Genomic DNA, 16855 nt, shown 5'->3' with positions numbered 1-16855 from the left:
TATTTTCTTTATTTTTATAATCTAACATATTTTTTTTAACGAAATGACCCTGACTACATTATTTTAGTGGCAGTGATTTGTTGTTTTTATGATCATCTAACATGGTTATTTCAACAAAATTACGTAAATAACGATTTTTTTGGTTTAAAAAAAACAACTTGCCTGCGCCGTTTGGCATGTTGCAACTTCGTGTCGGACTTTTGGGTTATCGGTTTTGCAATTTTGATAAGTACATTAAAATTGTATTTCTAAATTTTTTTACAGTTTTAGGTATGTGAGTTCAAAGCGTATTGGACTTTGGTGCTAAGGATGTGTGTGTAATGATAATTTAATTTTTAACATATCAGAATTTGCCACAAAATGTATTATGTTTAAATTGTCACAACTTTTGTTGATTTTTATTAAATTACTTTTGTGAATTAAATATATATTTTTTTCCTTTATTGACAAAAAAACATCACTAATCTCTATGGTCCTCCTATAGCGAACAAGCGGGCGATATTCTCGGTACTGGGCCTATAGCCATCGATTCTCTTTCTACAAACGCTAACGCTTCGAAAACCTACAAAATGAATGACAGCCGATCGACAACTTGATAACGTGACCTGCCCATAGTGAATGTCATTTCGATACATTTTTTTTAATTTTAGTGTGTCCGCTTACTTACAATTTTTAGTTGGCCGACTATCGAACAACTAAATTGCAAACGCTTACAATTTAGTTGGACAACTTTTTAGTTATGCGTGATCGGAAGTGAATCGCGGCTATGATACGATCGGTGTCTAATTTATTAGTTTGGTGATTTAAGGTCCGTTTCTACAGACATTTAGTGCGCCAGACACGTGCTGTGACAGACAAAATAATAAACTTTTTTTTTATACAGTGCTTATTAACGTACTCGTATTTATATCAACAGTCTGCGCGGCCGCGTTACGGTAGATATAAATACGTAAATAAACTCTGTATAGAAGAGTTATTTTGTCTGCCACGGCACGTGTCTGGCACGCTAAATGTCTGTAAATATAACCGGACCTTAAATTGGAAAAGATGTGCGGGCTGTCATATATCGTTATACCTACCTGTTAGTATACCTACTCTGCGATTTAGTCGGCCAACTAAGAATAATTTTAAGTGAGCGGGAGCTCTAAGCGTTAGCGTTCGTAGAAAGGGAATCGACATGCCACATGGCTACAGGCCCAGCTCTTTTTTTGCATTGAGTCCAACGCAAATGTTGTTCTGTTCTTTGTTAAACGAACGCAATGGATGCTTCCTATCTGTCTTTATTTTATCTTAATTCTCTGTCTATAGGATAACTATCTTAGATACTCACCCTGTTGACATTGGCGTCTATTCGTTTGTGTATAAAGTATTAAATTAAATTACCATCTATCTCTTTCGCAATGACCTTTGAGAAAAAAGATAGAATATTTTATAAATATTGCATATTAGTCAATGATGTTAGAAGAAAAAAAGAGGTACATCGATCAACAGCGTGATGACAGTGCGGCGACTGAGCTAAGGTTAGCTAATTAGCGTAGTTTTAACGCGCAACTTACGGTCCGCGTATAACCTATCTACTACCTCTTTTTTCTTCTGACATCATTGATTTAAGTGTATCTAAACTAATAAACATCAACGTAGAATGGTTTTTTACAATTTTGTCGTATCTACTTTTTCTATTTCAGATATAAGAATGTGTTGAATGTAAATAAAAAAATCTTGTACACTAGTGTTTTTCTTACTTTGATACCTATAAATATTTTTGAATAAGTTACAAATACCTCGTCATAAGCTAGTGAGATGTTATTTCTTCTAAATTCTAAATATCATATCGCGGTTTTGAATCGAAATCGATAGAAATACCTATGTATACATCTAGATATTATTTCTCAAAAGACTATAGGTAATTTTGTGGCATATGTAGATCCCAGCAAAAATATATGGTCGAATTAAGAGAGTCCTTGATAATGTTTGTTGTTATCTATACTAATATTATAAAGCTGAAGAGTTTGTTTGTTTGATTGAACGTGCTAATCTCAGGAACTACTGATACGATTTGAAAAAGTCTTTCAGTGTTAGATAGCCCATATATCGAGGAAGGCTATAGGCTATAAATTATCCCCGTATTCCTACGGGAACGGGAACCACGCGAGTGAAACCGCGCGGCGACAGCTAGTCTTATATATTTTTGGAATGAAACTTATTTACGCACGCTTGACTTGAGGAGTAAGTTAGTGAATGCGTTACGAAAAGTGTAATCGGGCAATGCTTTTAAGATGCGCGCTGCCATCTATTGATTGAGACAGTGTTTGTTATTTTAAACTTCCAATAGATGGCGTTCTTAGAGAACTTTGAAACAAACCTTTTTTGTCCGCTTTAAGAACCTGTTGCGATGCAGTTATGCCTGAGGCTCATAGATGGCGCTTTCTTATAAAACACGGCTAAAATTGGCTAAAACTCACGTGATACAACGTCCAATATACTCCGACGTTGTTTATGTGAGTTTAATTAGCCGTGTTTTACAATTAAATAATATTATGAATAACACTTACGATAGTTAGAATTCTAAAAAAGTATAAAGGAATAGGGTTTAATAAAAATTCAGTCAGCTTGTCACAAATACGTATTTATTTAAAACATTATAATATAATAATAATATTAAATATTCTGCTCTTATCCAACGAATCGCGAATTGTTGACAACAAGACAGTATTAATAATAGTTTACATCTTACGACTATTAATACTTTAGCGATAAGTACTTCCGTAGCCTAAAAAAGAGGGGTCGTATTATTTCGCAGTGTTATCTAGATATTCGTACCTATTCCTACCATAATTAATCATTATTAATAATAATTAAGGAACTTTGACATGGACGTAGCCAGGAGGACTTTAACGGGGGGTTATTATTTGTTTTAATTACACATTACTGAGTAGGTACATTTAAAATTTGGAATTTAGAAATAATTTTCTTCGACGGCAAATTAAAATATAAAAATAAATAATACTTTTAAAGTTGTAACCTTTTAATTCTAGTGAAGTTAGAGTGGAATTTTCTTTTAAAAACAATACAATTTTGTTTGTTTGCTTATATAAATCGGTATCTAACATCCATAATAATTTATAACATGCAAAAATGAACTCAATAAATAATAGTAATTTGAGTAAATGTGGAGATTTATGTCTATTTACTTTTATTTTTTCATTTAAAAATGATTTTTCGACCACTGAAGGCACTCTAAGATAAGGCCTACTTTACTGGTCTGGTATAAGGGTCATTTAAATGATAAAATAAATTTTAAAGGAGATTTTTGTTAACCCACCTCAATAGGTAGCTGGCTACGTCCATGTTCTTTAGTTTAAACCAATGTTTTGGACAAAATGTTTACGTAAGGTGTACGATTACATTATACTCGTAGGTGATATAATACATTCAGTGGCGTGTGCGGGTGCGGTCGGTGGGCGGCGCGGGCGGTCAGCGGCGGCCGAAGCGCAGGAACGAGTGCACCACGTCTTGCCGTTTCATGCCCGAGTCCAGGAGTTGGGGGTAGTCTCGAACGAGCGCTACACATAAAAACATAAATTATAATGAGGTATGTGAGGTTGTAACCCCACAATGGTCGATTTACCAGCAGGCTAAGTAGAATGGAGCCTAGGGCGGCAAATTTGGCTTAAACAGTCTTACAAAAAAATAGAAAGCGAGACTTGATTACGATAATTGTAATATTTCAATCCTATTGTAAGAATCTAGTTATTGTAAAGTAGTAAAACATTAAAAGTTCTATTTTTGTTGACAGAAAACAATTAGTATTGGTTGTGAAGCCTACTGGCGGAAAATTTATATATCCGTTAATCTTTGGATCTATTGAACCAATTTTGAAAATTCTTAATTCTTTTATAAATAGAAAACCACGTTAAGTGTCATAGGCTATATTTTATCCCTGTTCCTGTATTCCCACGTTTTAAAGCGTTACTTTTCGGAAGTTTATCATAATAATGATGATTTCTTAATTTATTTAATTTGCTAAAAACAAAGAACAAATAAATGCATAACATAACTAAGCATGCGACGCAATTCTTGTATCTGAACTGTATAAAGAGCTAAAGACGTTTTTCTGTCGGATCAGGGTGACGCCACTTAGATTCAATGCTCCGGAAAAAAAAATGAGAAGGAAGAGAGAATAAGAAAATAGAAATAATTAACCGGCATTTAACACAATATAATGCCACAAAGTTCCGTATTGACTGAAGGAAAAAAATGCATACCTTGGTACTCTGGGACCTGTTCGCCCGCCGCCTCTGCGTACAGCTCGAGGAAGGTGTTGAGCGCCTGGCAGAAGCGCGCCGCGCGCGGGTCGTCCTCCGCGCCCGCCGTGCACAGCTGCGCCGGCGCGGCGTGCGCCAGCACCGCGCACCAGCACACCGCCGCCAGCCACAGCGCCGCACGACACGCTTCCACTTTACTGCAACCAACAAGCATATTATAGCCAGTGGCGTATTTAGGATTATTATCTAGGAGGGAGCCAGGCCCCCAACATAAAGTCATTAGTATCATAAAATTGCATATCGGTAGCTCAGAATCCTAGGGTGGGCACCCCTAAATATATCCCCCTCCCACCTCCTCTATATACGCCTATGATTATAACTCGCCAACCCACGTTAAAGCACCGTGGTGTGTCTAAGTTTAATATTCCCTCTGGATAATAATGGATGGAGGTTGATAATAATCATCATTATTAACTGCCTCGTTGGTTCTGTGGTTAGACTATCTGACTTTAGATCACGAGTCCTGGCTACGAGTGCTGGAACGGGTCTAATAGGAGGTAAACACTGAGCTTTTGTCACGAAAAAATTGCAGTAAAAATTAATATGTAAGCTAACATTAATATCCGATATTGATAGTGATCGTTAAACAGGCAAACATAGCCTAAGCCTAAGCGTGCTCTGCAGGTTAATTCTAATTATCTATCTAATCTAATTTTGACGTATGACTTAAATGAAATTGCGATTCTATGTAACAAATGTCATCCGGTGGCTACTGAAAACCCTTCACGGATATCATGTACCTATCTCATGACATATCTCCGTTGATTTGATTTTTATTTTAATAGGTTGTTATTATAAACCAAATTAGTAAATAGGTCAGTTGTAGTGAACCGTTAAAATAAGCTGATATTCAAGAACTTGTGACATAGTTACTCGTTTGTAACTATGTCACAATTTACATATTATGTCGGGTTTTAACACCCCCTGGATACGCCCGTGTCTTTTGATGTCACCGTAGATGCGAAAAACTACACTATTAGATATTCAAATTCAAATCAAGATCCTGAAGTACCTACTAGGTACTTGTTAAATAATTATTATTCATTTAATCAACAGTTGATTAATTATATAATTAATCAAGCTACGTTTATCTAACATGTACCTACGTAAGTCCGTGAGAAACCTTGTATCTACCTATTGATAAAATATATCCCTACAAAGTATCGTTTCACAATAAATCGACAATAAACGAATAATTGCCGATAGTTAAACAGTCGCAATCATAGCAATTGGGTCACAAACGAATTAGGAACAATCAGTCGTGTGGTTCTATTGATAGGGATCGCGTTGGCGCTATTGCTTTAACTTGATACTTATTTGACTGACGCCTGACTTGAACTGAAAGCTGCGATAGTCACACTTACCTCATTTTGGGAAGGCGCCTTTTATGCTTGGACTTTGAAAATATGGACCTTTAAAACCTGCTTCAAAGCCAGTGCCTAACTTGCCTTGGTGGGGTCTTGTATAGAAATTAGATGGGAAGGTCAATAGACAAGCGGCAAATCCCGAAAATCTCTAACAGTATTTTCTGTTTTTATCTCCGGGAAGCACCAGATTTAATTATACCTATTAACTTTAATTTTTGCTTTCACACTAATGAGGCCCCTAACTACGCCCCTGCCTTGTTCAAATCCACGACCGTCCAAATTAAAATCCACAATCGGCTACCGTATTTACCTATGATAGGAGCATGGGCTATGCTTGGAGTTTCTCTGCGTGATCTAATTAGAAATGAGGAGATCCGCAGAAAAACCCAAGTCACTGACATAGCTCAGCGAGTTTCCAAGCTGAAGTAGCAATGGGCAGGACACATAATTCGAAGAGCCGATGGACGTTGGGGTCCTGTACTGCTGGAATGGTGACCCCGCACCGAAAAGCTCAGTTAGTCGACCCCTATCTAGATGGATCCAGGACAATCAAAACACCAAGCGGATTGCAGGGAGCCACTGGATGCTTGCAGCTCCAGGCCGTTTTGTTTGGAATGATGATGATGACGATAATGAAGGCAATGATGATGAAGAGCATCGCATGACTTTCAGCCTTCCTAAAATGAGATAGGTATATGTATGTGTATATGTGTGGCTTCGTAGCAATGATAATTTTATACTATAGATCGGTTACGTCCCTGTAAGAGTAGTTACTACGATGTATTATATAGTCTATGGTCGACTTAATACAACTTATATTCCCTACAAAATCACCGCAAAAAGTGATCCGAATAATAGGCTACAACACTGAGCTCACACATGCACAATTTTGTCTTTAATTCCATTATATATTTATGTATATATCGTTTATAGACTTCCTGAACACACAACTCGACATTGTAGACGATATTTAGCTATAACTACTAACATTGAGTTGTGTATTTACCTCTTTTGAGCCACATTTTACATGCGCTAGTAACACATCTAACAGTATTTAATATCATTGCTTCGCAGGCTGTACCAGACCAATAATAAATTTAATACAACGAAATCTATATATATTCCTTTAATAAAAGTGAAATACCACGTAGGCAAGCAAAGTTTAGTTAGAAAGGGCACAGTTGAACTATTCGGCGTCGGGCCACTATAGTATGCGCATTATCATCTGAGTCGTCCGGTCATAAAAGTCAAAAAAGATAGGAATGTGCAGCGCGCCTACCTGCGCACCCTAATTATCGATAAACGGCTACCTGCGCACGTGCTAATGATGAGTCAATAATGATTTGGACGATTCTGATTGGTCGGTTTCTAATGTAATTGCATTGCGTATTTTTTTTGCTATAAATGTGTTTACTGCAATTAAATAAATACATTCATGTGTTACTCGTTGCGCACTATGGATACTAATATATAATAAATTTGGCAGAAGACGAAGATTCTGATGATGAAGACTCAGATGAAGATTAATTTTATTTAGTTAATAATTATATAATATGAAATATGTATTATATTAAATCAAATATTGTTAATTTTTTTAATTTTGTGAACAAGATACGATAATAAACTTTACTTATCGATAATATGTCTTTCATTGTTACACCCTTCACTAGACGGCTCCATAAGACCCATAAGTGCAAGCGAGATAGATATAGAGAAATGATTTATGGCCCTAAGACTCAGTTGTTAATGCTATTAGTATAGTTTAAGGAATACAAAACTTCAATATGTCCCGCGCGTCCCGGTATTTCGATATTGCGGGACATTTTGCTTTGTATTAGATTTGGTTGATTGTGTTTCAGTGGGTTTATTGAAATTTATGTATTGAGTTATGTATTTCTGAAATTTGGATTCGTAAAGTTTTGATTTTGCTTCGATAAAGGCGGTGTTTTTAGACTGGACTATTTTAAAGTTGACACCATTTGGAAAAATACTGGATCTAGTCATCTAGAAGGTCTGGCAAAGGTGGAGGAAAAAATAATTAATAATTGGTACTTTACTTACTTAGTTTAGTTTTCCATCATATACCTAACACAATTTTTTTTTTCTTTACAAGTTAGGTAGACCTTGACAATCTCACCTGATGGTAACTTATGATGCAATTTAAGATGAAAGCGTGCTAACTTGTTAAGGGAGGATGAAAATCCACACCCCTTTAGGTTTCAACATCGACATCGTACCGGAACGCTTAATCGCTCGCGGTACCTCTTTGCCGGTCACCAGCCAGACCTCGACCAATTAAGAAAACCTTAATCGACCCAGCCAGGGATCGAACCCAGGACCTCCGTCTTAAATCCACTGCGCACACAACTGATAGCAGTTGTGTGCGTAGCTAAGAGCCGTGATAGCCCAGTGGATATGACCTCTGCCTCCGATTCTGGAGGGTGTGGGTTCGAATCTGGTCCGGGGCATGCACCTCCAACTTTTCAGTTGTGTGCATTTTAAGAAATTAAATATCACGTGTCTCAAACGGTGAAGGAAAAAACATCGTGAGGAAACCTGCACACCAGAAAATTTCTTAATTCTCTGCGTGTGTGAAGTCTGCTAATCCGCATTGGGCCAGCGTGGTGGACTATTGGCCTAACCCCTCTCATTCTGAGAGGAGACTCGAGCTCAGCAGTGAGCCGTATATGGGTTGATAACGACGACGACACAACTGCGCCACGGAGGCCGTCAAAATCCACCGCGCATACCAACTAGTGGCAACACGAATGCTTCCCGTGGAAAATCAGCTTTATACCACACAAAAATATTATTTTGTTTGGATTCCTTTTGCCTTTGTTATATCCGACACATCTAACGTTACAATTCGCTAATGAGAAAGAATGGAGGAAACTTTCAAAGTGAATTGCGAAACAGAAATTATTAGCTAGATAATATTTAGCGAAAAATGGAAATAGATGAAGCTACTTGGAACTCATATTAAGGTCACCATTGACGGTCAATTATTCTCACGTTTCTGAAAAGCAAATGGCAGTAGGTACTTACGCGGCATACTATACAAGTCATGTACGCAGTGACCAATACACGATCAATTATAGTCGTGGGTGCTACAGAAACGTAAAAATAATTGACCGTTTGAGGCTAGCATTAATATCCCTAATATTTTAAAATATGTAGGTATATAGCTGGTACCTAATATTGTTTTTACTTTCCGATCGACAATAAATAATCAACATTTAAATTCAATATTATTATAACTATTTTATTTAGGTATGGATGTACCAATTTATTTGACATTTCAACGTAACGCAAGCTTAAAAAACACTTATAAAAATAGGTATATTATAAATCTTCCTATATTATTTTAAAATATGTAATAATAAATAAACAACCGAGCCCAGCAAGCACCTCCTCCTTGTAGGAGTCAGTTAAACATGATAGAGTTATAGAAAACTTATTAAAGCATCAACTTTACAGGCAACTCAGAACTTAATTTTTTTTTTATTTCATCTCCTTTCAGCCTTCCTGGTACCGCAGTATACGTGCATTATTTCAGGAAAGCCTTCCTGGTACCGCAGTATACATGCATTACTTCAGGAAGGTGGTCTATCTCGCTTTGATGTTTGCTTTCTGCCGATCCCACTCGTCTCTCATGCGTCGTCCCATAATACTAGGTAGGTATGTAGCATTTTTGCCCCCTTAGCCCTTAGTACTTTAACTTAAACAACCATCATTCAATTCAATCACAAAGAATTAAAATATAATAATACTTAACGAATGTGCTTTAATAAGTTTTATTATAAATTCAAGTTTAAGAACAAGATCCTACAGTAGGTAGGTATCTATCTCTCTATCTCTGAGATTAAATATCACACAAAGTTAAGCCAAAGCTCTCTGAATTTTCTCTTTGACGAAAGAGATTTACCTACTTAAATACACTGCTGGAAAACCAATTGCGATGAATAAACGCCCACGTGTTCATACAATATTACCCGGTTATTGGACAAAGCATAAACAAAGTATTTGACGGAGTAGCAAACAGGCGAAACTCACGAAATCCGCAAAATCTGTGAAATCTGCGTATAATCTATGAAATCCGCGGATAATCTGTTTGCGGACTCCAAACAGGCCGCAATGTACTTGGCTTAATAATATCGCCTCGAATTAAATGGGCTTTAAGTTCGTTGAGCTGAAAGCTTGTTATACTCTAGCTTAATTCCCAACAATGGGAAGCGATAAGCACATTAATAACTACTTATTGGGAATTTTGGATGCAATTTAAGGTAACTTAAATAGGTAGGTATTAAGGAGTAGGGAAGTGTTACGACGCAGTGCTTTTTAGAGCACATTAATCCGTAATCATCATCATCTACTATTTATATTCGTCTCACTGTTTAGCACGACTCTCCTCACAGAATAAGAGGGGTTGGGCTGCTAGTCCACTACGCTGGCCCAATGCGGATTGACAGACTTCACACACGTAGAGAATTAAGAAAATTCTCATGTAGGTATGGAGGTTTTCTCACGATGTTTTTCCTTTACCGTTTGAGACACGTGATATTTAATTTCTTAAAATGCACATAACTGAAAAGTTGGAGATGCATGCCCGGATTTGAACCTACGCCAAATGGATCGAAGGAAGAGGTAGAGGTAGAGGTATCAACTTGGCTATCACTGAAATCTGTAATAATAGAGCTTTTTCAAATAAAGCTCAGTCAGTAGAGGTCAGTTTTACAGCCTTACCATGCATTATTATGTTTTAAGTAGATTTGCCTCATAAAGGCGATGGGGAGTGCTATCTATCCCATCAACTGTCTATACTAATATTTTAAAGATTTTTGGTTTTGTGGTAGGCATTGGCTATAGCTAACCACCCTGCCGGCAAAGACGTACCGATAAGCGATTAAGCGTTCCAACGTCAGAGGTATGGGGTAGAATAAACTTGTAATTACCATTTCCAAGAAAACGCATTAAAGGGCTAGCTTGTGATTGATAAAAATCAGTTTTTTAGGTTGTTAGAATATTATATTTATAGGTTGGTTAGAATATCCAGAGATTGCATACCCCCTGTATGCAATCTCTGGATATCCTAACATGATTTTTGATAGTTCTTTTACAAATATAAAGAAACGTACATTTTTATTGAGTGACAGTCATACCTACGCTGTATTTTGTCCCCGTATTCCCATGGGAACGAAAAATATTTTAATTGCGATTAACACTGAATATGAAATATTTTATTGACTATTAAACATATTTCTTTTATGTACGAGAAACCTTACCGACATACAGTTTAGTGTTAGAATTTCAATTTAATTCTGCTCAAATATCTGCGCAACTGCTACAACATCGAACTGGTTCAGTTTTTGCGCTCGTTTCAAATTCCTCAGCTCGTTCTACCGCCCGTAATGAGTCTAAAGCATTTTGGTTCTCTGATTTACGAACAAATTACAAGGTACACCATTACATTTCCCGTAAGTTGCTACCTAGTAATTTGCTTCGTTTTGGGAAGAAAATACGCTATCCATGTTTTCTTCTAAAGGTAGGTGTAGTGTACATAAAAGTAATATTAATTGTAGGTGGGCGCGTTCTCTGATTTTGATTCTTTTTCATTTTACATTTCACGGTTTATTTCAAGAATTCAGATGTCCAATGTCCATGTCCAATCAACACCATATCGATACTAATATTATAAAGCTGAAGAGTTTATTTATTTGTTTTTTTGAACGCGCTAATCTCAGGAACTAAAGAAAAGGAGAAAAGTTCTTTCAGTGTTACATAGCCCATTTATCGAAGAAGGCTAAAGGCTGTATATTATTCACATATTCCTACGGGAACGGGAACCACGCGGGTGAAACCGCTCGGCGTCAGCTAGTTTTATTTATATTTTCTACGGTAGCTAAGTGACTGTCGATTGAGGATTTGTTATCACATATGTGCTTGATGGTAAAATATAGATAAACAAGTATAATTCATTTTCAGTGAGCGTGTAAAAATATATTTTTTTCTTCATTTTATTTAACGACTTTACGTTGACGGTAAGTTCATTAGGTACAGCTTTTCTTCCCCGCTAACCAAGTGGCACGTCGATTCTCTTTCTATGATATCAAATGCTTCGAAAACTAGAAAAATGTATGGGAATGACATTTGACAATGATACAGAAGGCTCTTGAGACGGCGCGTATTGTGAGAAGGTACCTCACTCTGGAGCCCTGACCGCCGATTGCTTGGGCACTCAAAGGTCCCACAGCTGGAGGGTTGATTGTTTTTTTATAAAATTTTAATAGCTTTTTGAATTATATTTTGTAATAATATTGTTAAAAATACCTGGCTAATATTTAAAAAAAATAGTATTATATAATAAAAGACCTACAAACCACTTTTGTAACAAAACCCTAGCATATTCTCCCGACAAAGGCCACAGAATGTCACCCAACACGCAAAGAATATTTGCACAAATATTCGCACAATTCGGCGTTTGTCTCGCGGAGGCAATAATATTCCGATTACGAAGAATCCCGATAAATAAATCCGATCCGTATTCGGTTAACAGAAGGGACTGACAGGAATTCTTTTCTCCGGAGCTCTAAACGGGGTAGGGGTTTCGACACCTATGTTTAACTGACTGAAAATGGAAAGTAATGTGTTTCAATACAACTGAAATAATGATAAAGAAATACTTTCAACATTCAAAAGTATCTACACTAATAGCATAAAGAGGAAAGATTTGTATTTTTGTTTGTAAAGTGTACAGGGTCGTCGTTTCGCCGCGGGAAATGATAAGCATTGTACCCTGAACGTATGAGCCTTTATTCACAATTTGAAATTTGTCTTTTAATTATCATAACATCAAACGTTGTTGTGGGCTAACATACTACTAACGCCATCTAGATTACATTTGATAACTACGAAATTAGATATAAAGACTTACCTAACTCAAAAACTACTGGACCGATCTAAAAAATTCTTTCACCAATAGAAAGCTACATTATCAGGGAGTAACGTAGGCTATATTTTAGTCGTATTCCCACGGTAATGACAACTACGTGAGCCCGTACTAATACTAAACGTTGAAGAATATTCTCATGAGGCAACATCCAGTACCTTATAGGTATAGTATAGTTTCTTTAAACCATTCATATTAAATTTCATAAGTAGTCTTAAGTTAAATGGTTCATATTGAGCTTGACGACCTTTCTGGCTCAGTCGGTAGTGCTGCGATTTTCAACAGAGGTTCTGAGTTCGATTCCCAACACGGTTTAGTTTATAATTTTACTTTTTCTAAATTGACTCAGGTCAGCTCCCCTAGCCAAGAGGCACGTCGATTCTCTTTCTACGATCGCTAACGCTTCGAAAACTTGAAAAATGTATGGGAATGACAGAACTTGATCACGTGACCTGTCGATAGCAAATGTCATTCCCATACATTTTTCTAAGTTGAGTACTTGTACATATATTTTCTGTGGTTCAGTTCAATCGCAATTTCAAGGTCTAACTTATCTATACCAATATTATAAAGCTAAAGAGTTTGTTTGTTTGAACGCGCTAATCTCAGGAACTACTGGTCCGATTTGAAAAATTATTTCAGTGTTAGATAGCCCATTTATCGAGGAAGGCTATAGGCTATATATTATCCTCATATTCCTACGGGAACGGGAACAACGCGGGTGAAACCGCGCGGCGTCATTGAATAAAAAATAACCAAAATTTGTCCCATACTAACAAAGCAAGCTTGTAATAAAAATATGAAATGAAAATACTACCAACACGAATTTCATTATTAAAACAAGCATCATACAATAATAAAAACGCAAGCCGAGACGCAATTAGCCCGAATAACCACTGTAAAATATTTTGTACGTAATATTCCTGATGTTTTAGCTTTACTTTCCTTTGGGGTTTCCTTAATATTTTATAATATAAGAAACCACACCGTCTGCATTAAACAAATAAAATAAGGAAAATTCTGTTCTATTCACTCAAATTGTTATAAATACATAATATTATCTACCCATATTCGTCTCACTGCTGAGTTCGAGTCTCCTCTCAGAATGAGAGGGGTTGGGCTAATAGTCCACCACGCTGGCCCAATGCGAATTGGCAGACTTCACACAGAATTAAGAAAATTCTCTGGTATGCAGGTTTCCTCACGGTGTTTTCCTTCACTGTTTGAGACACGTGATATTTAATTTCTTAAAATTCACACAACTGAAAAGTTGGATGCAAGCCCCGGACTGGATTCGAACCCACACCCTCTGGAATCGGAGGCAGAGGTCATATCCACTGAGCTATCAAATTACACAGACAACCACAAAACACAGAGATTTAACCTTCGTATCCATTATTAAGTTTTAGCTAGACTAAACTTAAAAAAATTAGACTTAAAAAGTTAGTTTTCTATTCGATTATTTTTCATTAAAGAAAATATAAGATAAAAATACCGACTTCTAAAAAGGAGGAGGTACAACTAGGTAGGTGACATTCACATGAGAAAGAACTTAAAGAATTGTCAGATGATGCAATTTTAAGCCCCTTACGAATTGCCAAAAGATTGGTCATTGATGATCGCCGATTGCGTTGAGACCAGTAGAACTTGTTTGACTTCTTGGAGTACGGACCCTACTTAAGGCGCGTTTTCACTTTAGCGTATTATACAACAGTAGATTGTCATACTAGGGCTAAAAAGACCCATTTTTTAGATAATTTTTTTAAATAAAAATAGAGTTTATTGTTGTTTAGCCCCGCTGTGGAGTGGTAATACGACAGTATTCTTGACCAAGACTAGTGAAAAAATATTACTGGCTGTTAGTTACCTAAAACTCGAAAATGATTTGAATAACTTCAATATATTTATTGTTCGACTTTGTCGCAAACAGCTCAACAAAAAAAGGCTTTTATGTATGACAATCGAATAATAATAAAAAATATTAAACAATTTATTATTATTTATTTGCAAAAAGCATTTGAGTAAAATTAGAAATCGATATTATTGTCCTTAAAAGTGTTGCTTAAGTAATATTATTAAGGGGTAAAGTTTGTAGTGTTGTAGGGGATAATCTCTGGATCTACTGAACCAATTTTGAAAATTCTTCAGTTTTGAAAAGAGAAAGCCACGTCGTTATATACATTTTCACGGGTACGGGAACTACGCGGGTGAAACCGCGGTGTCTCGGCTAGTAATTAATAAAAATGTTTCTCCTCTATTAACAGTCAATTTCAACGCCAAAACTAGAATAAGTTTAAATTACTGCAACACATCGTTAACGTGTACTATTGTGTTTTATGATGTCTCGCAACCAACAAAGGTCGAACGTAGTGAGAGCGCGGCTTTATAGTATATTTTCCCGGAACTTTCGGGTAAGCCCGAGGCTTAGTCATTACCTTGAGATCATACGACAACAGTTATTTTTTTTAAAACGCCATTGACCGTTCGTAATACATAATACGAAGATGATAAATCGGATCGTTATTGTTTTTTTCGATAACGCAATATTTTCTATTGAGCCAGCAATTTCAGTATACCGTTTTTTCCTTTTATTTAATCCCCGACATAAAATAGTAGTGTTATAGACTGGTACCGATGGGTTCCCAAAGTATAGCAGAGCTTTTTTATAACAGAGCTCGACCGAGGAATAACTACCACCAAACAGATTTTAAATATCTATCCAATGATACCCCACACTATGAGATAAACGAGTAAACAAAATCATCCCCACTTTACATGTAGGTTAGGTACCCTAAAAAAAGAGAGACTTTTCACGATTTTATTTTAAGGCTTTGTATATTTTTTTAATGTATTACAGCGTTCTAGTGTAAATAACCGCGGACGGACGGACAGACGTACATAGCGAAACTACCGGCCTATTTTCTTGGCCCAAATTTTTTTTCAAGCGAAACCGCGACAAAAAGCTAGTTTGCGACAAAAGTGTCGTAAATAAATCATTAGGTTAAGCAATAATTCGCTCATATAAATTGATATCATTATATTAATAGGTTGGAAGGCGAAAACAAAGTTATAGGTTAAGTGGTCGCTCGTATAAAAGGTAATTGAGTGCAGTCGTTAATTTGATACCGATTATAATAAATTAGACGACGAACTGCGGTTTCACCCGCGTAGTTCTCGTTCCCGTAACAATACGGGGATAAAATATAGAGTATGACGCTCAAAAATAACTTTTTTCAAAATCGGTTCAGTAGATCCAAGATTTTTACCCCATAAAATATCTCTTTATTATATTTGTATTGATATAGATAAGTTTTAGATCGAATACGAAATACCGGATATACCAGAAAATAAACTATGTACGTCTCAATACTGACGCCTGAAAAGTGAAAGGTGCGCAACCGAGGAGCAGCAGGCGGGCGTGCTAGGGCGTGCCCGCACGCATGTCCACGCAGTTGGCGGAAAAGTACGGTGAAAGGTGCGCAGAATAGGTTGCGCACAGAAACGTAACGCTGTCATTCGTTCAAATTTTTTCATACCAGGGGCTATATATATAAATCGATTCTTAAGGAGTAAACTCCAAAAAAGCTTTGAGATTGACGCTTAAAAATTAGGAAAACTGAAAATCTAAATTTTCATGAAGTTTTCCTTGTTTTCTAACAATATGTGCCTAAGTGAAAATGAAAGTTCGTGGAACGTATAAAATTACCATTTTATAAACAAAACTCAATTACAACATTTCTAAAAGTAATTAAACTTTCTTACCACACACACATGTATAGATTAATCCTTTTCCAAGCACACATATAAAGTAACACTCTTTTTGATAAACAACTTTAATTCACTTATCATTTTCAATCAAAAATATTCGAACTCTACTATTTAAACTAATAGTCAAATTACATTACTAAATTATAATAAAAAAGTAAATAATTTTCAAATGAAATTCCTTTTGTTTTATTGCCGTGAATAAAAATAGTGATGCCCGTCGCTATTTTTAGATATGTATCGATTGAATGGTATCGATTGTTTTGTGCAACTATTTTTATTGCGTGACGCGTGCGCTTCAACGGGATGCCCGTGTCTGACTTCGGGACCCGCATCCATTTATCTTAAAAAGCATCGCCCGTATATTAGGGATGCACTTTTGTTATCGAGAATGCATCTGTGTAATCGATTTCTCATTCAGTATAACTGGTAGGTAATAGGTATATAAGCTT

General features: G+C 36.3%; 1 protein-coding gene across 2 annotated transcripts in view; it reads right to left on the bottom strand.

Moving 5' to 3' along the window:
* Nucleotides 1-2608: 2608 nt before the first annotated feature.
* Nucleotides 2609-16855, bottom strand: part of LOC112043393 (myosuppressin-like) — a 38642-nt gene continuing 24395 nt past the window's right edge. Inside the window, exons 1-3 of one of the 2 annotated variants that reach the window (XM_024078794.2) lie at nucleotides 16401-16738; nucleotides 4266-4462; nucleotides 2609-3563 (exon numbers count right to left, since the gene is read on the bottom strand). In XM_024078794.2, the coding sequence (XP_023934562.1) occupies nucleotides 3475-3563; nucleotides 4266-4462; nucleotides 16401-16441 (327 nt within the window). In that variant the 5' untranslated portion in view covers nucleotides 16442-16738 and the 3' untranslated portion in view covers nucleotides 2609-3474. Of the gene's footprint in view, nucleotides 3564-4265; nucleotides 4463-16400; nucleotides 16739-16855 lie in introns of those variants that run through there. The other variant, XM_024078795.1, reaches the window with a different exon arrangement.

This window comes from Bicyclus anynana, chromosome 22 (genome assembly GCF_947172395.1).
Source record: "Bicyclus anynana chromosome 22, ilBicAnyn1.1, whole genome shotgun sequence".
In the NCBI taxonomy this organism is placed as follows: Eukaryota; Metazoa; Arthropoda; class Insecta; order Lepidoptera; family Nymphalidae; genus Bicyclus; species Bicyclus anynana.
This window is presented reverse-complemented; position numbering and strand designations above follow the sequence as displayed.